Source organism: Osmerus eperlanus, chromosome 8 (genome assembly GCF_963692335.1).
Source record: "Osmerus eperlanus chromosome 8, fOsmEpe2.1, whole genome shotgun sequence".
NCBI lineage: Eukaryota > Metazoa > Chordata > Actinopteri > Osmeriformes > Osmeridae > Osmerus > Osmerus eperlanus.
Window position 1 is genome coordinate 13,910,757 of NC_085025.1, and position 22,337 is coordinate 13,933,093.

General features: G+C 45.3%; 2 protein-coding genes across 3 annotated transcripts in view; both read right to left on the minus strand.

The window, feature by feature from the left end:
* The window catches only part of LOC134024910 (uncharacterized), a 186,515-nt gene that overhangs the window by 47,735 nt on the left and 116,443 nt on the right, over positions 1 to 22,337 (minus strand). The window contains 3 exon segments of the mRNA XM_062467658.1: positions 5,902 to 6,606; positions 6,986 to 7,418; positions 7,421 to 7,692. Of these exon segments, the coding sequence (XP_062323642.1) occupies positions 5,902 to 6,606; positions 6,986 to 7,418; positions 7,421 to 7,692 (1,410 nt within the window).
* LOC134024904 (uncharacterized) lies at positions 9,683 to 13,399 on the minus strand. 2 transcript variants are annotated; one of them, XM_062467647.1, is made up of 9 exons: positions 13,323 to 13,399; positions 12,873 to 13,235; positions 12,597 to 12,712; positions 10,761 to 10,830; positions 10,576 to 10,662; positions 10,394 to 10,492; positions 10,155 to 10,241; positions 9,945 to 10,049; positions 9,683 to 9,840 (listed from the first exon to the last, which is right to left on the minus strand). In XM_062467647.1, exons 1-9 carry the CDS (start codon positions 13,374 to 13,376, stop codon positions 9,700 to 9,702), a joined length of 1,122 nt encoding a protein of 373 aa, XP_062323631.1. In that variant the 5' UTR covers positions 13,377 to 13,399; the 3' UTR covers positions 9,683 to 9,699. The 2 variants fall into 2 exon arrangements, with proteins under 2 accessions (XP_062323631.1, XP_062323630.1); XM_062467646.1 differs by having other exon boundaries at positions 9,945 to 10,052.

Here is a 22,337-nt window from a genome sequence, read left to right on the forward strand (position 1 = left end):
TCGTTTATGTGACTAAACATGTTGTCTCTCTTGTAACACGTTCAGGTCTAGGAGAGGAACAGGACACAAAACACCTTCTATCCTTTTGTTATGTTCACCATTAAATACCATCCATCCATCCATCATCTTCCGCTTGTCCGGGGGTCGGGTCGCGGGGGCAGCAACCTAAGCAGGGAGGCCCAGACTTTCCTCTGCCCGGCCACTTCCACCAGCTCTTCCTGGGGGACCCCGAGGCGTTCCCAGGCCAGCCGAGAGACATAGTCCCTCCAGCGTGTCCTGGGTCTTCCCCGGGGCCTCTTCCCAGTGGGACGTGCCCAGAACACCTCACCAGGGAGGCGTCCAGGAGGCATCCTTATCAGATGCCCGAGCCACCTCAACTGGCCCCTCTCGACGCGGAGGAGCAGCGGTTCTACTCTGAGCCCCTCCCGGATGACCGAGCTTCTCACCCTATCTCTAAGGGAGAGCCCGGACACCCTGCGGAGAAAACTCATTTTGGCCGCTTGTATTCGCGATCTCGTTCTTTCGGTCACTACCCACAATTCGTGACCATAGGTGAGGGTAGGAACGCAGCACTGCGGACGCCGCACCGATCCGCCTGTCGATCTCGCGCTCCATCCTTCCCTCACTCGTGAACAAGACCCCGAGATACTTGAACTCCTCCGCTTGGGACAAGATCTCCTCCCCGACCCGGAGATTGCACTCCACCTTTTTCCGGTCGATAACCATGGCCTCAGTTTTGGAGGTGCTGATTCCCATCCCAGCCGCTTCGCATTCGGTTGCGAACCGCTCCAGTGAGAGCTGGAGGTCACGGCCCGATGAAGCCAACAGGACCACATCATCCGCAAAAAGCAGCGACCCGATCCTGAGGTCCCCAAACCGGACCCCCTCAACGCCCTGGCTGCGCCTAGAAATTCTGTCCATATAAGTTATGAACAGAATCGGTGACAAAGGGCAGCCCTGGCGGAGTCCAACCCTCACCGGGAACAAGTTCGACTTACTACCGGCAATGCGGACCAAACTCTGGCACCGGTCGTACAGGGACCGAACAGCCCCGATCAGGGAGTCCGGTACCCCGTACTCCCGGAGCACCCCCCACATGAGCACCCGAGGGACACGGTCGAACGCCTTTTCCAAATCCACAAAACATGTGTAGACTGGTTGGGCGAACTCCCATGCACCCTCCAGAACCCTGCCGAGGGTATAGAGCTGGTCCACAGTTCCACGGCCAGGACGAAAACCACATTGCTCCTCCTGAATCCAAGGTTCGACAATCCGACGGACCCTCCTCTCCAGCACCCCTGAATAGACTATCCCAGGGAGGCTGAGGAGTGTGATCCCCCTAAAGTTGGAGCACACCCTCCGGTCCCCCTTTTTAAAGAGGGGAACCACCACCCCGGTCTGCCAGTCCAGAGGCACTGTCCCTGATGTCCACGCGATGTTGCAGAGTCGTGCCAACCAAGACAGCCCTACAACATCCAGAGCCTTAAGGAACTCCGGGCGGACCTCATCCACCCCAGGGGCCTTGCCACCGCGGAGCTTTTCAACCACCTCGGCGACCTCAGCCCCAGAGATAGAAGGGCCCCCCCCAATGTCCCCAGACTCTGCCTCCACGTCGGAACGCGTGTTGGTGGGATTAAGGAGGTCTTCAAAGTATTCCTTCCACCGATCCAGGACGTCCCCCATCGAGGTCAGCAGCGCACCATCCCCACCATATACAGCGTTGACAGTGCACTGCTTCCCCCTCCTGAGTCGCCGGATGGTGGTCCAGAACCTTTTCGAAGCCGTTCGGAAGTCATTCTCCATGGCCTCGCCAAACTCCTCCCACGCCCGGGTTTTTGCCTCCGCGACCGCCAAAGCCGCATTCCGCTTGGCCTGCCGGTACACATCAGCTGCCTCTGGAGTCCTACCAGCCAACAAAGTCCGATAGGCCTCCTTCTTCAGCTTGACGGCTTCCCTCACCTCCGGCGTCCACCACCGAGTCCGAGGGTTACCGCCGCGACATGCACCGACCGCCTTGCCTCCGCAGCTCCGGTCAGCCGCCTCAACAATGGAGGCCCGGAACATGGCCCATTCGGACTCAATGTCCCCGGCCTCCCCCGAGACATGGTCGAAGCTCTCCCGGAGGTGGGAGTTGAAGCTCCTTCTGACAGGGGATTCTGCCAGCCGTTCCCAGCAGACCCTCACATTACGTTTGGGCCTGCCAGGCCTGACCGGCGTCTTCCCCCACCATCGTAGCCAACTCACCACCAGGTGGTGATCAGTTGACAGCTCCGCCCCTCTCCTCACCCGAGTGTCCAAGACATTCGGCCTCAGATCCGACGACACGACTACAAAGTCTATCATCGAACTGAGACCTCGGGTGTCCTGGTGCCAAGTGCACATATGAACACCCTTATGCTTGAACATGGTGTTCGTTATGGACAAGCCGTGTCTAGCACAGAAGTCCAACAACAAAACACCGCTCGGGTTCAGATTGGGGGGGCCGTTCCTCCCAATCACGCCCCTCCAGGTCTCACTGTCATTGCCCACATGAGCATTGAAGTCCCCCAGGAGGACGAGGGAATCTCCGGGAGGAGCGCTTTCCAGCACCCCTCCCAGAGACTCCAAAAAGGGTGGGTACTCTGCACTGCCATTTGGTGCATAAGCACAAACAACAGTGAGGACCCGTCCCCCCACCCGAAGGCGGAGGGAGGCTACCCTCTCGTCCACCGGGGTGAACCCCAACGTACAGGCGCCGAACCGAGGGGAAACAAGTATTCCCACCCCAGCTCGACGCTTCTCACCGAGGGCAACTCCAGAGTGGAAGAGAGTCCAGCCCCTCTCAAGGAGACTGGTTCCGGAGCCGATGCTGTGCGTCGAGGCGAGGCCGACTATATCTAGCCGGAACTTCTCTACCTCGCGCACCAGCTCCGGCTCCTTTCCCGCCAGCGAGGTGACGTTCCACGTCCCTAGAGCTAGCTTCTGCAGCCGAGGATTGGACCGCCAAGGCCCCCGCCTTCGGCCGCCGCCCGTCTCGCACTGCACCCGACCCCCATGACCCCTCCTGCGGATGGTGAGCCCACTGGAAGGGGGTCCCACGTTGTCTCTTCGGGCTGTGCCCGACCGGGCCCCATGGGAAAAGGCCCGGCCACCAGGCGCTCGCCATCGAGCCCCACCCCCGGGCCTGGCTCCAGGGGGGGGCCCCGGTGACCCGCTTCCGGGCAGGGGCAACTGAGAACCATTGTTAGTTTTCTTCATGGTAGTTTTTGAGCCACGCTTTGTCTGATCCTTCGCCTGGAACCTGTTTGCCTTGGGTGACCCTACCAGGGGCATAAAGCCCCCGACAACATAGCTTCCAGGATCATTAGGACACGCAAACCCCTCCACCGCGGTAAGGTGGTGACTCAGGGAGGTAAATACATGTACTGTATGTGCTCAACCTCCGTTTGTCTGAACAGTCTACATTGTACACGTCCCAAGGCCTCTGACTCTTAGTGAATGTTACAGGATCTTGTGAGATGTGTGATGGAGCATGTTGTATGTTGCATTGAGTAAAAGTGTTAAATAAATGTATTTTTGTAAATATATATGTATTTATTTGAAATGTAACATATGGAGTATTAAAATGATGGGTGTTGAATTGGTATTACTTACAATTAGTTATGTACCAGTGCAGCAGTTAGTACAGTCAGTGAATAATGAGATACTCACTGCTTGGAGGGTAAACATCTATGCTCCTGACTTTTGTCACAGGCAATGGTGATATCTGATACTCTTCAGAACTCCAGTTCATTTCTTTACTGACATCCATCTCAGGGTAAAACACATCTCCACTGTTTGCTGCAACCATCTCCTCCACCTTGTCCAACAGCTCAGTGACCTGAGTGTCATCACCGCTGTTATCATTGTTGAAGACATGATACCTGTTCCCACATTTCTCAACAAGCCACTGGAGGACCTTCCCTTCTGTCTCAATGTGCTGCTCAATGGTTGTGTCTCCCAGACAGTCCCCACGAGTGAACAGCACTATAGTGTGATTCCAGACTCTCTCACTGAGAAGCTGCAGGTGTCCCTCTACAGAGTCTGTGTGTTCCTCTTTGAATGAGAAATTCAAGTCCATAACCAAGAGGAGAGTGTGGGGTCCTGGAGGACACAGACACACGCTGCGTACTATCTCCTGTTTAACCAGCTCAGTAGTCTCCTCTACAGGGAGAGTCCTCCACCATCCTGGAGTGTCGACCACAGTGACCTGCCTCCCTGCTACTTCTCCCTGTCTCTTCACACACTGAGCAGTTGTCCTCAGATCAAACTCCTCTCTGCCCAGGATGATGTTTCCTGATGATCTCTTCCCTGAACCTCTCCACCCCAGCAGCACAATCCTCAGCTCTGAGAGATGGAGGGAGTCACCTGTCAGAGAGGGAGAGTAATAGGAATGAGTAGAGTATTAAGGGGACTATAAGAGCTACTGTATGCTTTATGTCAGCGGTCTTCAACCCTGGTCTTCAGGTCTCACTGCCCTGCATGTTTTAGATGTTTCAGTCTTCCAACACACCTGATTCAGATGATTCTGCAGAGACTGATAACACCCCAATCATTTGAATCAAGTGTGTTGGTAGAAACATCTAAAACATGTAGGCCAGTGGGCCCTGATGACCAGGGTTGAAGACCATTGCTTTCTGTACTAGGTTGTAGGACATATCGTTGCAGACATAGTGAAATGCTTTCACACCCTCCATGACTTCAGGTCTGAATGACATAGCACACTGTCTCATCATTTACAGACAAACATGTTGCATAGACAGCAATGTAACACAGTCAAACCTCCAACACGATGCCAATCTGATCCCCACAAATGTATTTATTGTATCATTTTAACTCATGTAATTTGTTTCCGCATGTTATCTGATCTGCTCTACTCTAAAAAATGAATTAATTCCTTTAGAATACTAATCATTATGAAGTGGAATTAACATAACACTGTTGTAATTATGAAGATGGGTAGTGATTATGGATTTAAAATGAACCTCTTAATCACCTTTTTACTTGTATATGCTATATTACTGAAAACCAGATTCACAGCTGTTGACTGATTAGTATTAACACTAATATGTAGAAGATATTAAGCCCAAAGTTTAAATATGATTTTGTCATAGAAAAAAGAAAACCCGGCTATCTCCTGTGGCTCATTTATGTCCCTAAGCCCAGGGGTCTCATTTATAAAACTGTGCGTAGGATTCTTACTAGTGTAAGTGTACGTACGCCCCCAAAAGCCGAAAATGGCTTACGAAAAATAAAAATCGGATTTATAAAACCGTGCGTATGTTCCCTTTATAAATCACAGACTACCCACAAGTGTGCGTACGTGAATCAGCATTGTACCCCGCCCTAAACATGCCCATTTTTAACCATAAATGGTCAATGCAAAGCACCTCATGAATGTTAATCCAGTATATTAGTAATGAACCTGGCATGCAATTGTTCTTTACGGTGAATCATGGCGACCGGTGGGAAAAAAACTAAAAAGCGCAACTCAGACACTGTTAGCCTATTGGTGGAGGCCCGAAAACCACATTATTTGGTGGCCGGGGATCACCAATAAAAAAAACTGTGCCAGTGATACCCCGAGTCGAGATACAATTTGAAAACTGAAGCGTATGAACAGTAGTCTAGTAGTCAGTAGTCTGGACTGATAACGAGGACGTAGTGTAGAGATTGCACGGGAGCTTAACGACTGTATTTCCAGTTTTTGACATATGATGATATATGCACAGTATTAAAGAAATATATTTAGTTATACACTGTGTTCTGCAGTTATGTAAAGGTAGGATTAAAGGTGGTGACCTGATGACAAAATATTTTTTATTTTTATATTGAATATCAATTCTTAAATGACCACACCCCACTACAAGAGAAATAACTTACTGATGAATGTTCTGAGGGTCTCTCTGTGCTTCATCACCTTAGCCTCCCTCTGTTTCGCCCGCATTTCTTTTGTTCTTCTCCATATTTCCATCTTCCCCAGGATCTGTCTGTCCATCTTAAAATGACCTCCTCGGTTTCCTGCCACCATCTCCTCCACCTTGTCCAACAGCTCAGTGACCCGACTGTCATCACCCCTGTTCTCATTGTTGAGGACATGATACCTGTTCCCACATTTCTCAACAAGCCACTGGAGGACCTTCCCTTCTGTCTCAATGTGCTGCTCAATGGTTGTGTCTCCCAAACAGTCCCCACGAGTGAACAGCACTATAGTGTGACTCCAGACTCTCTCACTGAGAAGCTGCAGTAGTCCCTCTACTGATCTTCTGTGGTCCTCTCTGAATGAGTCACTCAAGTCTATAACCAGGAGGAGAGTATGTGGTCCTGGAGGACACAGAAACATACTGTGTACTATCTTCTGTTTAACCAGCTCTGTAGTCCATTCTATAGGGAGTTTGCGCCACCATCCTGGAGTGTCGACCACAATCACCTGCCTCCCTGCTATTTCTCCCTGTCTCTTCACACACTGAGCAGTTGTCCTCAGATCAAACTCCTCTCTGCCCAGGATGGTGTTTCCTGATGAACTCTTCCCTGCACTTCTCCCCCCCAGAAGCACAATCCTCAGCTCTGAGAGATGGAGGGAGTCACCTGTCATAGAGGGAGAGAGAGAAAGGGAGGGTGGAAACGATGGATAAATGAGAGATGAAGTGAGATGGAGAAACAGAAAGTTGAAGGCAAAAGAGAGACTGCATTTCCTTTGTGAAGTTCCCAGTCATTGGAGTGTAAAGTTTGTGTTAAGTGAACCATCTATATGTCATTGTAATATTGTGAGTTGCAGAAATGTTCTCTATTCATACATGTGCTTCAATCTACAATTTACGAAATATACATGCTGTATGCACATTATTGTTCAACAATAAATAAACTGATGTTTTCTCATACTATCACCTGTCTCAAAATATCCAGCATACTGTATCACATAGCTTAATAACACCAGAACTCTGGGTGGACACTGAAATAAACTCACTCATTAGTGATCTGAGAGTCTCTCTCTGTTCCTGCACCTTCATCCGCCTCTGTTGTGCTCCCTCTTCCTCTGCCCTCCTCCTCTCCTCCATCTTCTCCAGGATCTCTCTGTCCATCTCATAGTGACCTCCTCTGTTTCCTGCCACCATCTCCTCCACCTTGTCCAACAGCTCAGTGACCTGAGTGTCATCATCCCTGTTCTCATTGTTGAGGACATGATACCTGTTCCCACATTTCTCAACAAGCCACTGGAGGGCTTTCCCTTCTGTCTCAATGTGCTGCTCAATGGTTGTGTCTCCCAGACGGTCCCCACGAGTGAACAGCACTATAGTGTGACTCCAGACTCTCTTACTGAGAAGCTGCAGGTGTCCCTCTACTGATCTTCTCTCGTCCTCTCTGAATGAGTCACTCAAGTCTATAACCAGGAGGAGAGTATATGTGGTCCTGGAGGACACAGAGACACACTGTGTACTATCTCTTGTTTAACCAGCTCAGTAGTCCTCTCTACAGGGAGATTCCACCGCCATCCTGGAGTGTCAACCACAGTGACCTGCCTCCCTGCTACTTCTCCCTGTCTCTTCACACACTGAGCAGCTGTCCTCAGGTCAAACTCCTCTCTGCCCAGGATGGTGTTTCCTGATGAACTCTTCTCTGCACGTCTTCCCCCCAGCAGCACAATCCTCAGCTCTGAGAGATGGCGGGAGTCACCTGTCAGAGAGAGGGATGGGAAGAGACAAAGAGGGAGAAAGACAGAAAGGGGCAGAAAAAGAGAGTGTTAGAGCGAAAAACTGTCTGAAATGCCTTTAGGTAAACCAGATTACAGAAGTACAGAGTGTTCTCACTTATCAGATGGCACCAAATCAATCATTAATTTTTACACCTGAGTGCAATGAAAACCATCAAACATGACGCTTTTCAGAATCAGAATCAGACTGGGTTTTAGTTGCCATGAAAGTTTGCATAGACAAGGAATTTACTTTGGCAGGAAGGTGTATACATTCAACATATAGGAATCTTAACCTAATCTTAAATAAGTGGTCTACCTATACTAAAGGTACAAAGTCTCACTAATCTTAAGGTGCTAAAGTGTGTCAAATTTAGAGCAGAGCAACAGTGTTCTCTATATCTGTGGGGTTAGGGGCACAGAGAGAAAGAGAAAGATATAGAAAAAGCCAGATTAGAGCCCCAAAGGGCCCCTGGGCACTGAAGCTCATGCCCCCCCCCCCCGCCCCCCTCCAAAGGGAGCAGTAACAGAACTATGGACACCCAGACAGACTCCACAAACATACACACATTAGGTGCGTTCGACATGAACTGACTTCATGCAGCGCTGCAGCCGGCTGCAGGCGGCTGACTTGAAACAGTAAATTCTGGTTAGACTTTTTGTCCGACTTGAGACGGCACCGAGGCTAGGTCACTGTGACGTAGCCATCAAAGTACCGTGAGATCGATTCCAGAACTGCCGGCTGTGTAGCCGAGCGCATTTTCTCAAGAGCAACTGCAAGGGTTCTAATGACGACACAGCTATTTCATGATTGGCCAGACTCACACACGACAACTTTGACGCGTGTTTTGTAATTATTCTGACACCTTCAGTTTTGCCAACGCTCAAATCCGGACCAAACAGTTTAATTGAATTAAAAATGTGTTGAAGAAAGGGTTTTAGTCCGCCTCTTCACTAACGGAAAGACTAAGTTTAATTATAAATAAAGTAAAGTAAGCAAACAGCGCTTGATCGGCCATGACTGATGTCAATGCAGCAAACCACGAGAAGCTGGAATGTCTGACTTTACAGAGCCGTTTTCAACTCCACCCCGACTGCAAGCGGCTACTCTCGCCGGTCGTTTCATGCAGCCGCAGTCCATGTCGAACGCACCTAATGCTAAGGCCCACCTTCATTATTTAACCCTCTAGCCCTGCATGTCAAATCACACACCTATTGGTCAAAAGCTGAATGACAAGTCCAGCCCAGCAGGCAGCAGGTATGCCTGTCCAACTGGATAAACTAAGTACTGCCATCTCACTCACAAGTCACAAGACAATGAACCCAGCACACACACTGCACACAGTACACACACTACACACAGCACACACACTAAACACAGCACACAGGCAGAGAAGACTGGACCCTCAATGACCAACTGAATGTCGATGGTGTTTAGACATTTTGTAATTTTGGTACTATTGACTACTGAGTGATGTTGTGTTGTTTATGGATAGGCATGGGTTGTGTCTGACTTCAAACAGGTAGTAAAAAATAATAATAAAAAGATACAATCCCGTTGGTAACTGTAATTCATTTGGCTTCTTGATCCCCATTGAGAAGCCATGACCTATTACTGTGAAATCAAATACATTCTACTGCTCAGTAATCAGTACTGCACAATGCATTTGCAGATATTTCTGTGAGGTTTACTTCATAACTCTGTCAGCTCAGCCATGCCAGTCTTTCAGCCAGCGCCAGGCTGTCCTGGTGTACGACTCAAGCTAGCCGCTACCTGAGCTAAAGGTGGACCGTGGTGGCCTCCAAACACCAAATAAAAAAAAAATGATAGATAGTAACCACTCATATCTTGAACATTCTCCTACGTGCTTATTGCAAATCATGTAACAGAATGGCAAAAAAGGGACGAGGGTATGCGGTTTATTACGTAAATGAAGAAGACTTCTAGATGTGAATAGAAATGTTACAGTGGGGAGGTCTGGCTGTGAAAGTCAGCAGCCATCCAGATCTCCCAGCAGCTCCTGGATGATTCCCTCCAGCCGGCTGAAGAGCACAGCTGATAGGACGTCAGCTTGGCTGAAGGTGGACTCGTCCAGATCTAAGATGCTGTCTAGCAACTTCATTAGCTGGACCTGAGATCAGTGAGACACAATGAGACGTTATTCGACACATAGATCCAGAACATAAAATTAATCAAAACCAGCTTGACCATGAAACAGGTTATACATTTGTGTACCTGAAGGACTTCCTGGAACATTTTGGCACAGGGCTGCCATCCAGTTGGAGGAGTTAGGATTGGCTCCAGCACCTTAAAAAGGTGATCAAGAAATCCCTGTTCCTGCTTCTTGGGGTCAGAAGTTTGCCATTAGCAAAGTTACAATGAATTATTCAACTTCTTAAAACTCTAAAGTCTTCAAAGCTTTTCTCTTTTCTCAGTACAACTTACGTTTTGTGGAGGCAAGGCAGCATTGTTTTTCATCACTCCCAGGATGATGAAATCATACACAATATCCAGGAAGTTGGTGTGATGGATCTGCAGGAACCAAACACAGGCAAAGCTGACATGGGCTGCTCAAAGCAATGCCCAACAATATCTGAGCAGAATGTACCTTATTGACATTTACTTGAACATGATAAATCAATATGTAAAATGCACAATTATTTCAATTTGTTATCATTACTCACATTGACAGAGGCCAGCTCCCTCTCTATCCCAGCCCTGTGGGCGGGATCTTCAATGTAGCTCACCAGGCGGTTGAACGATGTGCTGATGGAACTAACATCCTAGCTCAGAGACAACAATATAATCATTACATTCATCAATGGGCCATCAAAGTCTCTGTTGTTCTAAGATGCCTGGTCCTTACCACCTGGTTGAGCTGGACCAGCCCTGAAAGAATCATCCTTCCTGCAACTAGCAGGAAGTTTTTTGTGGTGTCCTGTGTCAGGAGTGACTGTAACACAAGGTCATCTCAAGTTGAAAATCTAGATTTCTGGATATTGATTTCTGTATGTTCCTGCATGCTTACATACATTAGATCGATAAACTCACATGAAATGCCTCACGAAGGGACACAATTTTATTGGTCAAGTCCTGGACCTGTTTCTCCTGTAGATATGTCCTGTAACCACCACAACAAACGTCTCAGTTAATGTTGTGCTTTCAAAATGGCATCTGAATCTATTATGAACATATTGTGCAACTAGAGAGGGTACAATTTCTTGGGAAATTGTAGGGTGTGCTTGCTTGCGTCGGTTGGACAGGGGTCCGTTAATGACATTTTTACAACTGATATTTCTGTATTTTATATAAAAATGCATACTTATTATTTATAAAGATGACATAGATTTAAAAGCATTTTTTTTTTGCTGCTCATTTACAACTGAAAATACGAGTGAAGTGTAGAATGAAATGGATGTCTTCTCATTTCCCCAAGAGGCAAGAGGCAGCCTCATCGTTGAATCAAAACGAATACATTTGGCAGACCGGTGTACAAATTGACCTAATCTCTATGACTTAAACTTCCTTTTAAGTTTTTCCCTTCTCGTGATATTTTCATGCATTTAGCCTACTCATTGCATTCATTCATTAATAAAGAACCCCCTTTGAAGATTATTCTACGACGTTACCCGGCAGTAGAAGATGGAATCGCGATTCAAACAGTACCATCTGCTAACTGAAAATATGCCCCCCAAAACGTACATAAGCTTGACATTTATTTAGTGGAAAATCGCTCATTCATAAAAAGCTCACTGGTAGCGATCATTGTCAGTAACAACGCAAAATGCGATATAGCCCTGTGTGGAGAAGCTGCCCCGGTAAATTGTACTACTACGGTACAGTAGTAGTACAGACTAGACTACTGCTGTGTTCGTCTTGGTAGCGAGTGCGTTGGTTGAATTGGATTTAACGTTCCGTTGTACGGTTTAGGCTGAAATTAATTATTTTCATGAACAGATTGACAAAGTTTAGGCTGTGGCAATGAAGTTCAGGTTAGTAGTTAGATAGACTTTTGATTTAAGTAAGGGGAGTGCCGAACATGTTCTGTCGCCGTTTGACTTCCTACAGCTGTGTAAATGTTTTTGTAGTGTCTCGCGTAGGCTACAGCGTTGCAGTGATACACTGGATTGAAACCACGGGTAATGATAATTTCACCCACAAATCGTTTACTTGTAATCTAATGTCATAATAAATCCTACAACGAAAATGTATATGTGAGGAATGTTTATTTTAACGATTGAAAACAGATACATCATAGACCACTGTAGTATGTGTTGGCCGGGCAACACAGGCTAATGTCATGATGCTAATATTTCAGTGACATAGTAGACTACTGTTTCCGAAAGTAGATGTACTTCCTTAATAATATCAGCTTATATTGTACATTACACATCACAATTGTGTGTCATATCACAAAGTAAAATGAGTAAATAGTTATCACCCTGGCCTCTTTGCTTGTGGCGGTCCTGCAGCTGCCTTGCAGTAAAGCTATAGTTAGCCTAGCTATCCCCCAAGTTAACAGATGCGAAACGAATGTTCTGCTACAGGTAGTCACGCGTGTTTTCGTGACGTTAGTGACGTAGTGACGTTAGTAACGTCAGTGACTGTGGCTAGCAAATTAGCCACCGTTAGCTTCACTTTTCGCCACAAAAACTTAACTTAAGCCCAAACCATGCAACGGAACGTAAATTCCAATAGAAGCAACGCAATAGCTACCAAGACGAACCTTTTGACACCGCCGTTGTGTATGTAGGCCAAATATTGACTGAGTTTTAGGGGGGCAAAAATAAACAATAAACAATAAATAATATATATGTGAGAGAACAAAGGTTGTGCTCTCGCCGAAGGCTTGAGCACACCCAATAGTGTGAGTGTATTTGGACTAACATGAGGCGGGAAGCGTCTCTGTTCCCAGGGGGCGGAGCCTGATGTGACTCCTCCCCCTCAGCGTGTTCATATCCAGACTCCTCCTTCTGAACCCTCTCCTCCTCCTCAGGCTCCTGCTGCACAATAGTGGACAAGATAAGTAGTCCTCCCCCACTTTCAAACTTCCAGCAGGTCTAATCCCCTCAACCATATCAACATACTGTAGGATGTCTCAAATCTTTATCAAGATAAAGGACTTAGGATTCTACAGTCAGAGAGGGAAGGATCTGATTGTACCTGGGGCTGGAAGGGATGCTCTGGGGGGGAAGGAGGGCCGTGGTTGTGGCTGCTAGCCCGCCCAGCATGACTGTGGCTGTGGTGATGTCTGGGGCCAGGGGCAAGGCCTGGTCTGGGGGTGTTCCTGGGGCCACTGCTGGCTCCCTGGGAGTGCTGGTGGCCGTGGGCATGGTTGTGTCTGTGTCCAGACCCGCTGGCATGGCCTGGTCCAGAGGCATGCTGGGAGTCGTGGCTGTTACCATGGCCGTGGGTGTGTCCGGGAAGATGGGAGTAGAAGCTCTGAGTGTTGGTCCGGCTGGAAGGAAACACTTGGCCACAGGGATCCACATAAACCCCTGAATGTTCCCATGTCACTCTCTGCTCCTGTTTTGAATACAAGAACACTCATTTAGAAACAGACTTGTTCAGGGATCGAACAGAAAGTATTGTTCAAGTTTAACAACAACTCACCAGAAAGCCATCAAACTGGGTGAAGTGGGTGTTTTTCTTGCAGCTGGAAGACATGTATTTCTCTACAGCAGCTCCTACCAGCTACAAGAAGAAAAAAACACTTTAATAAGGATTATCTTGTCATAATTATACAATAAAATGTAATTATAGTATTCATACATATATACATATAATAAATGAAGGAATAACTTACCTTAACTCCTGTGATGTACTTGGTGACAGATTTGTAAACTGGAGCACCCTTCACCAATGAAAAAGTTGAACATTAAGTTATACTTTCTTGACAACTTTTTTGAAAATAAATGTTCTATGGGTTGCTATGACAGAGTATAACGTTAATAACAAGCAAACACATTACCTGCTGATCCACTCTGGTCCTCTCAACCAGATCACTCCACCACAGTTGAGTGGTTGGGCCTCGGGTCATCCATATATGATGAGTCTTCACCAAGAATTGCTACACAGTCCAAACACAGCTGAGTCAGGTCACATGTCTGCATGCATTTACATTAGGGATGTTCTTCAATGAGTCTATCAATCTCTCCTTTTTAACCTTTTCATGTTCCTGTTAAATTTGCCTGAAAACGCCTAAACAGCATACCCAAAGTAAATTGGAAGCTGTTCTTGAACCATTTGGAGTACATGCATGTAAATGATCTCTTTTGAAAGCTGACACTCTGAAGTTATGTCCCCTGTTGTCAGGACCCCTGTCAGTCCTTCTAGTTTTGAGTAATAGAAGCTTGAACACAAGGAAAGTGAACATTTCTATTTCCGCCTAGATTTTGTTTTGAAAACAGAGGCCTGAAGAGGCCTAGAGGTGGTAGGTATTATCTGGAAGACTAAATTGGACCACAGGTTGAAGCCTTACCCAATTCAAATCAAAAGTCAAACATAATACCACAATATATTCATATTTGACACATGTTTTTATAAGAATACATCCAGGAATTTTCTAAAAGGGTCTTTTGGAGACTCCAAAATGACCCTTTGTAACCAAGGTCAAGGTCAAATAAAAAGGTATTATTTTTCATAATTGTTATCTCTAATGAAAGGTGGTACTTAGAACTATCATATATAATAGCTAAATCCCTAATTAGTAATACTGAAACACAAAAACTGAAGCATGAACACATTGGAGTGCTTTATCTGATTCCAAGGATTGGCGCACAAAGAACACTGATTCTGTCAACCATATTGCGCAATCGACTTTTATTTTGAAGGCTCCACAGACGCATACAAATGAGGTATTGGCATTTTCAGCTAGCTGTCAGCTACAAGGCTAACGAGCTAATTTCAGAGCCAGTCGAAGCCAGTTCGAGAAATTTGTTTAGAACGAGTGTGGGGGGGGGGGCAGGACGCACAGACCTAGTTGGCTTTAGAGGGCTGTCAACGGGGCATGGAAGCTCCTATTGGGTCGAACAAGGTGTCAATCAAAAGGGGAGGGTTCAACGGACATTTTGATACCTTCATTTTGTAAATACTCCGTTGCTAACCGGAGAAAATAACACTTTTATGTGAACAAGTTGTTTCTTCCGTCGGCTAACTTGCATAATGAAACAAAGGATAATGGCTATTCATGAACGTAAAACATTGTATTTGGACGAATTACTTTACATGGTTAGATACTTTGAACCCTTGGGACTTACGCAGATCAAGTTTTGATGGCATGATTTGCACACCTGGACCTATTTGAACAACTTAGGGTGAGTACAACTTTTTTCTTTGGCATTGTTGAAGGAATGTTCACCGGAAAAAGACGTTGACTTTGCTTGCTATTGCGACTTGATCTTGAATTGGTTTATTTCAATGGAAGCACAAGAATCGTAGCTTTCCAACGATGTATAACATGTGTAGCGTCTAAAAAATATATTTGTTAGAATTTAGTGCGTCGTAACTGAGGGAGGGGGAGGCAGCATTTTTGTCTCGCGGGCGAAACAGGAGCGTAAACATAAACTGTTGACAACATTCATCCCTATCATACTGTCATTTTAGTAGCCATAGTGATGAGATCCCATTCACACTGACCTCAAAGTGGGTCCTGAAAGAGAACTGAAATGTAAACTGGTTACAGTCGTCTCCCAGCACCAGTGGACCAGACTCTGGAAGGCCCTGCAGACATCGATCACTCAAGTTAACAAGTCACTCTCTTAAAATCAGTATCAGACATGATTTAGCTGAAAAGGCTCTGATCAAATGAGTGTACTCTCAAAATCTACTTTCTGTACTTTCTTTTCTATCAGACAGCTTTTGAGTGGTTGTGTTGAGATATATAGAAGATAATAGTGACCTGGAACAGGACCACAGGCCCACAGTACAAGGGTCTCCATGGCAACAGCTGCTGCTCATCCTCACTGGCCTCCTGGACACACAACAACATCGGGGATTGGGAGGAAATGGATACATCATTCAGAAAAGACACATGCTGAGAGTTAAAAGTGCAATCCTTCATTTCTGTAAATGTGTTAATTGTATTGAAACATGCAGTGTTGCTTACAGAGAACAGAACCACTGGCCCACAGTATAAAGGACTGTATCTCCATGGAAGCAGCTGTCCGCTTGTCTCACTGACCCCCTATAACAGTAAACAAAAAGGGAATGGATACAACATTTCATTCAGAAAAAGCCAAATGCTGAGAGTTCAATCCTTGATTTCTATAAATGTGTTAATTGAATTGAAACATGCAAATAGTGTTGCTTACAGAGAACAGAACCACTGGCCCACAGTATAAAGGACTGTATCTCCATGGAAGCAGCTGTCCGCTTGTCTCACTGACCCCCTATAACAGTAAACAAAAAGGGAATGGATACAACATTTCCTTCAGAAAAAGCCACATGCTGAGAGTTCAATCCTTGATTTCTATAAATGTGTTAATTGAATTGAAACATGCAAATAGTGTTGCTTACAGAGAACAGAACCACTGGCCCACAGTATAAAGGACTGTATCTCCATGGAAGCAGCTGTCCGCTTGTCTCACTGACCCCCTATAACACAGAAAACACAGATTATGTTCAAGTCTTCAGAGAAAAATCTACATCTGTTATCAGATGATTAGGTGAAGGGACTGGATTCTCACCCTGTAGATGGTGACAGGGCCACAGTACAGTGGGCTGTACACAAAAAGCATGAGCTTGCCATTCTCCTCGTTAATAGCCTGCCAGGACACATAGAACATGGAAAGTTATGACTTAACACTGCCATTCAAGTTTCTAAATGTCATTTTCAAAGTAGGGAATTGTGTGAAAGCAAAAATCTATCTTTACTTGAGGTGTTTCAGCTGTTGAGACGTCCTGATAATCAAAAGTAATGGGAAGATCATCTTGAGGAGGATTAAAGAACAAACACAGTGTTAGTAATGAAGTAAACCAATATACAGTGGGCTCAAAGTCATAGTTGAATTGCAGTTTTAATTGAGATTATATAGACATCTTGGAAAGTCACATTAACACTTTAGGTGTACAATTGACACAGAAGTATGTTGTATAATAGCCTATACCTTCAAGAAAATAAATACTTTCCTGTTGTGGATTTGTTAGGGTTATAAATTGAATGTTTCCCAAGTCATGTGAGCTGTATATCATTAGTTTACTAGAAAGACATTTTTAACACAGTTATCTTCATACCTTCCTCAGGTGTGGGTCTGCAGTACCACTGATAGATATAAACAGCCCCAACTGCTGTTAAGGCCACTCCGGCACTCCACACTAAAGGGTGTATACGGTTGCACCCAAACTTGGGTAGCATCTTGCTGAGAATCATTTTCAAGTCCTGATCATTTCACCATCTCCAAAAACATGTTCATCAAGTGTTCAAACGCATCTGACTGATTAGTAACTTGTGTCTTGTGTCAGAATTCCATTCCAGTCCATTCTGATTTCTATGGTTTTACTTATGACATCATAGTGGGCCTAGTAGATCAAAGCAACTCTGGTGTGGGTTTTTTGCATGAAATAATTAAAGGAACCTTGTCACGTCAAATAAAAAATAAATGAATAATAATAATTAAAGAAATAATCAATGAGCCCTGCAAATGACCTACAGTAATTGATAAGGATATGATATGGATATGTAAATGTCTACCTAGAAATCAAAACCTGTCTATAATCCCCCAGACTTGCAGTCTGTTGTATTGTTGTATTGTGTGCTGTTTGGAACTGGATAAAGTAAATGGCACTACATTTACCAAACAAACTGCCCTGGTTTTCAGTAAAACTTGCCTGTTTCTATAAATTATGTCTAAGACTTGTAGACATACGTCTATTGTAGTATTTTCAGAATATATTGAAAGGTTAACTACAGAGAAATCTCTCTTTTAGGAATTTAGAAATGAATGATTTATCTGCATGTTATTCATGGACTCCAGTGTTCAGAAGAAGCTAAGGAATTAAGTCAGCCGGGTCTTGACAGTGAAACAAGCCCTACCAAGGACCTGTCAGGAACCAATCACAACGTGGAGGAGAGCACACCCTGAAACTAGACTCTGATTATGAAATAGGTCGGTGTTCGCAGAAAGCAAACAGAAGCAGAAAGAAAACTACATTATTCTATTTTGTGGACCCACTGGATAATTAGTCAAAATAAAATTATATAGTATGTCTCATAGCAGCAGAAGTGAGAAGGAGCATCAACTTGGATGATATAGATGACATATTTGCTTCCTTGGATTTTTGAGACTAGAGCTCTTAGGATGTTATTAGATCATTTATAGTTTTAAATATGACCTTCAGATCACAATGATTTTGTTTTGTTTTACAGTAATGTTAGATACTTCAACATGACATACAGCGTACAAATGTACAATCGGTGCCAAGCTAAGCTCTACAATCCTACACTTTATAAAATATGACCTGTGATTATATGGCCTCTCATAAAAATGCAACCAAATCAACTGTGTGGATGATTAACTGTGGGTTGGTTCCATAAACTGAGAATTGTCCTCCACCTGTTGTGAATTGTGTCCCACCAAAGCAGAACAGTATAGTTAATGTTGTGGCCACTAGTGGCTCTTTTTTCCATTTAACCCTCGTGCTGCCTTCGGGTCACATGACCCAAAGGTTCATAACGAACCATCGTTGTGTTTACCCAATTTTACCCAATACAAAAACAAATAAAAATAATTTTCTTTTAACCATTCCAATGTGGGGGGTCTGAGACAGCCCGACAGTTAAAAGAAAATGCTTTACTTTGTTTTTGTATGAGGTAAATTTGTCGCAATACGACGGTGGGTCACAATGACTGATGGGTCAGAATGACCCGAAGATAACACAAGGGTTAAGACAGACAGTATTATATCCACCCAATAAATATGGGGCAAACTCTTTTCTTTTTCAGGACCATGTGGTCTGCTCCCTGGGGGTGAACTTTGTTGGTTAAGTCATCAAATGGACCACACACACAAACAGGCGGCTCAACTTATTTTCCCTTTTTGGGTGTGCTCAAGCCTTCGGCGAGAGCACAACCTTTGTTCTCTCACATATATATTTATTATTGTGAGAATGCTGTTAAGCATTCTCACTATTGCTTTTCAACTTCTCAGTTCTTCCGCCGTTTTTTGGCCTTTAACTCGTTCTGCATACTTTAACCGATTCCTACAACTTTTGTATCAAAACGTTCAGCTCCTTCAGGAGATGATGGCTATGACTTTTGGTATTTCTCACTTTTATACTTTTTAAGACATTAAGGTTTTTGTGCAAATTATTCTCCCATTAAAAGTAATGGTAAATCCTTTCAAATCATTAAAAAGCTTCCTCCTCTTTCAAACGTAACTACTTCAGCTTACTTTCAGCTAGAGACACCATTCAACCTTTAAAATGTTCACAAGACATTCAGCTATTCCCAAATGATTCAGCTTTTTCAAATGTTCAGCCAATTTTGAATTATGACAGTTTGAAATACATTAAAATGTTTGCTCCTTCTTGATTTTTATGAATGAGCAGCAAGCAGAGTGGCACACTCTGCTTGCTGCTCTTTTTCTGATATTCAACTAATTTGTCAAACAAATTCCTCTAACGTTCATATAGTTTAACTTACAGAAACAAGTTATACCTTAAAATGTAGGAAAATGTGTCCTCTTTCAGCCAATGTAACTACTAAAGAGCTCACATTTACAGATTTTCAGCTATGAGCCTTGAAGCGAGAGCAGCCTTTCAAATTCTCTCACTAACTTCAATGGAGAGGTGAGTAAAATCAGTCAGAGAAAGCAAGAAGGAACAAGATTTTGAAACTGCCGATAGAGTCGTATTTCTGACCGCACAGACATATAAAGGACATCTCTGGTTTCGGCAGAGTCTTGGGTCTCGGAAAATATCCTTATATTTTGGATTGGACGTATAGTTTTGCGTCTAGGTCAACTTGTTTGAGGTGTGGATGCTAGGTAAATGTTCGTTTTTCTCTCTGCCTAGCTCGTTAGCTATCACAGCTGCGCCATCACCGTGGCAACCAAACAAACAAGCACCAGGAAAGCAAAAGGAACACGTTTTTGAAACTGCAGGTAGAGTCGTATTTCTGAGTGCACAGACATATAAAGAATATCTCTGGTTTCGGCAGAGTCTTGGGTCTCGGAAAATATCCTTATATTTTGGATTGGACGTACAGTTTTGCGTCTAGGTGTTAAAATGTAAGCCTATTTTTTATGTTCTCAGGTTACATGACTGTAAATATGATTTACTCTTAGCGACACAAGAGGGCGCAAGAGCACACAATAATTAATGTGATGAATGTTCATGTATTGTATTGTGATCTAATGGACTTCCCGTACATGGACATTTTTATGCGTAACGTCTTTACTTTAAAAAGTTAGTTCGCGATCAACCCAACTGGCAGATGGCCACATTTCATTGTTCTGAAATAAATGTCCTATAATGAGAGAAGTCGTCAGCCTCCTTCATACGCATCGTCAGCAGCACCACTCTGCTGATAAAATTTAACAGGTTATGGGCCCAGGAGACGTTTGGAGGAGAAGATAGTCGACGAAAGCCAAGAAAGTTGCAACGGATCGCGTGCTGAGGAAGGCTGCTAACCTGAGAAGAGGGGCAAGCTAGCATGGCAGAGCAACGAAGGGCAAGTAGCAGCAGGCTACATCAACTGGTATTCGACGGCGACGAAGCAAAGTATGAAGTTTGGGAAACTAAATTGTTGGGACACTTTCGTTTATTAGGGCTGAAAAACACTGTGTTGAATGAGCCAGTAGAAGAAGCTGAAAAAGCAGCAGATCCTGAGAAAAATGCGGACGCGTATGCAGAGTTGATCCTACTGCTAGATGACAAAAGTCTGTCTCTGGTAATGAGAGATGCGCAAGATGATGGCAGAAAAGCATTAAATATTCTGAGAGACTATTATGCAGGGAAGGGAAAGCCTCGTATAATTAGTTTGTACAACACGCTGACCTCACTTCAAAAGTCCATCGGCGAAAGTGTAATGGACTATATCATTAGAGCAGAGACCGCCATAACTGCCCTGAGAAGCGCGGGAGAAACGCTGGGGGACAGTTTGCTGGTGGCTATGGTGCTGAAGGGATTGCCAGAGAGCTTCAAGCCATTCGCAATTCATGTGGCGCACACCTACGAAAACATCACATTTGCTGACTTCAAGACCAAATTGCGGAGTTTCGAGGAAACCGAGAACATCAGAGCAACCGGGTCGAACGATGACAGCGTGATGAAGACCCAGGGGAGAACCGGACGGCGACCTCCCAGTAGCAGCGCACATGGACCGGGCAAAGACGACAGCGAGATGGTGTGCTTCAAGTGCGGGACCAAGGGGCACCGAGCGAGAGCGTGTCGACAGAAGACGTGGTGTAGTGTTTGCAAAAGTGAAACACACAGGGACGCGACATGCAGACGAAAAGACAAAAACAGAGACCGAAGGGAAGGCGTGAGCAAAGTGTCGGAGAATGCTGAGGTAAAGGAGGACTTAGCGTTCAAGATGGCGGACGGACGGGCCAGTGACCAGCGGAAGCCGGCGCGCACCATCCAGGAAAGGGGCCTGATGGTGGACACCGGGGCCACATCCCATATCATCAACGACATCGCCTTGTTCACAAGTTTCGACAGCACCTTCAGGCCGGAGACTCACAGCGTCGAGTTGGCTGATGGGACCAGATGCAGCGGCGTCGCTCAGCGGAGAGGCACGGCAGTGGTTACCCTCATCGACAGCAGTGGACGGCGGTGCAATGCAAAACTGTTGGACGCTCTGTATGTGCCGTCGTACCCGCAGAACATTTTCTCGGTGAAGGCAGCAACCACGAATGGGTCCACAGTCGTCTTCAAAGAAGACAATGATGTCTTGATAACCAGATATGGTACCAGGTTTGACATTCATGTGTGTGGCAGGTTGTACTACCTGCACACTGAGATTGAGTCAACTGATGATAAGTGTAATGCAACCCACGACATCCAAGCATGGCATGAGATACTAGGCCACTGTAATTATGATGATGTGCTTAGGTTACATGATGTTGTTGATGGTATGCAGATCAAGGGAAAAATGAGCAAGCCTGAGCATAATGAAACTGTTACAAGCGTCGATCCTGAGAGTAGGCGGTATCCAACTAGAGAAAGGAGGGCACCTAATTACCTAGACGACTTCGTGAGAGAAGACAGTGATAGTGACGGGATGCATGTCACAGTAGACTACTGCTGCAGAGCAGTTTATGGCATTCCGCAAACTTATGGTGAAGCAATGCAGTCAGACAATTCAAAAGAATGGAGAAAAGCAATGAATGAGGAAATCCAGTCTCTAAATGAGAATAAAACCTTTACCCCGACAACACTACCCGTGGGCAAGAAACCAGTGGGGGGTAGGTGGGTTTACGCAATCAAGTCTGGTGTAGATGGGAATGACCAGTACAAGGCTCGATTTGTCGCCAAGGGCTACAGCCAGAAAATGGGGGTAGACTATGGGGAAACGTTTTCACCTACAGCAGATCTAACCAGTGTTAGAATTGTGATACAGAAGGCAGTGCAGGAAAATTTACTGGTCCACCAAATGGACGTGAAAACCGCGTTCTTACACGCCCC

Excerpts from the sequence above, each read along its gene's own strand:
- LOC134024904 (XM_062467646.1), bottom strand. The coding sequence starts at position 13,376 with ATGTCTTCCAGCTGCAAGAAAAACACCCACTTCACCCAGTTTGATGGC. Across the intron at positions 12,713-12,872 it reads AGCATCCCTTCCAGCCCCAG|CAGGAGCCTGAGGAGGAGGA; the intron begins GTACAATCAGAT and ends ACTATTGTGCAG. Across the intron at positions 10,242-10,393 it reads GGGAGCTGGCCTCTGTCAAT|ATCCATCACACCAACTTCCT; the intron begins GTGAGTAATGAT and ends TGGTTCCTGCAG.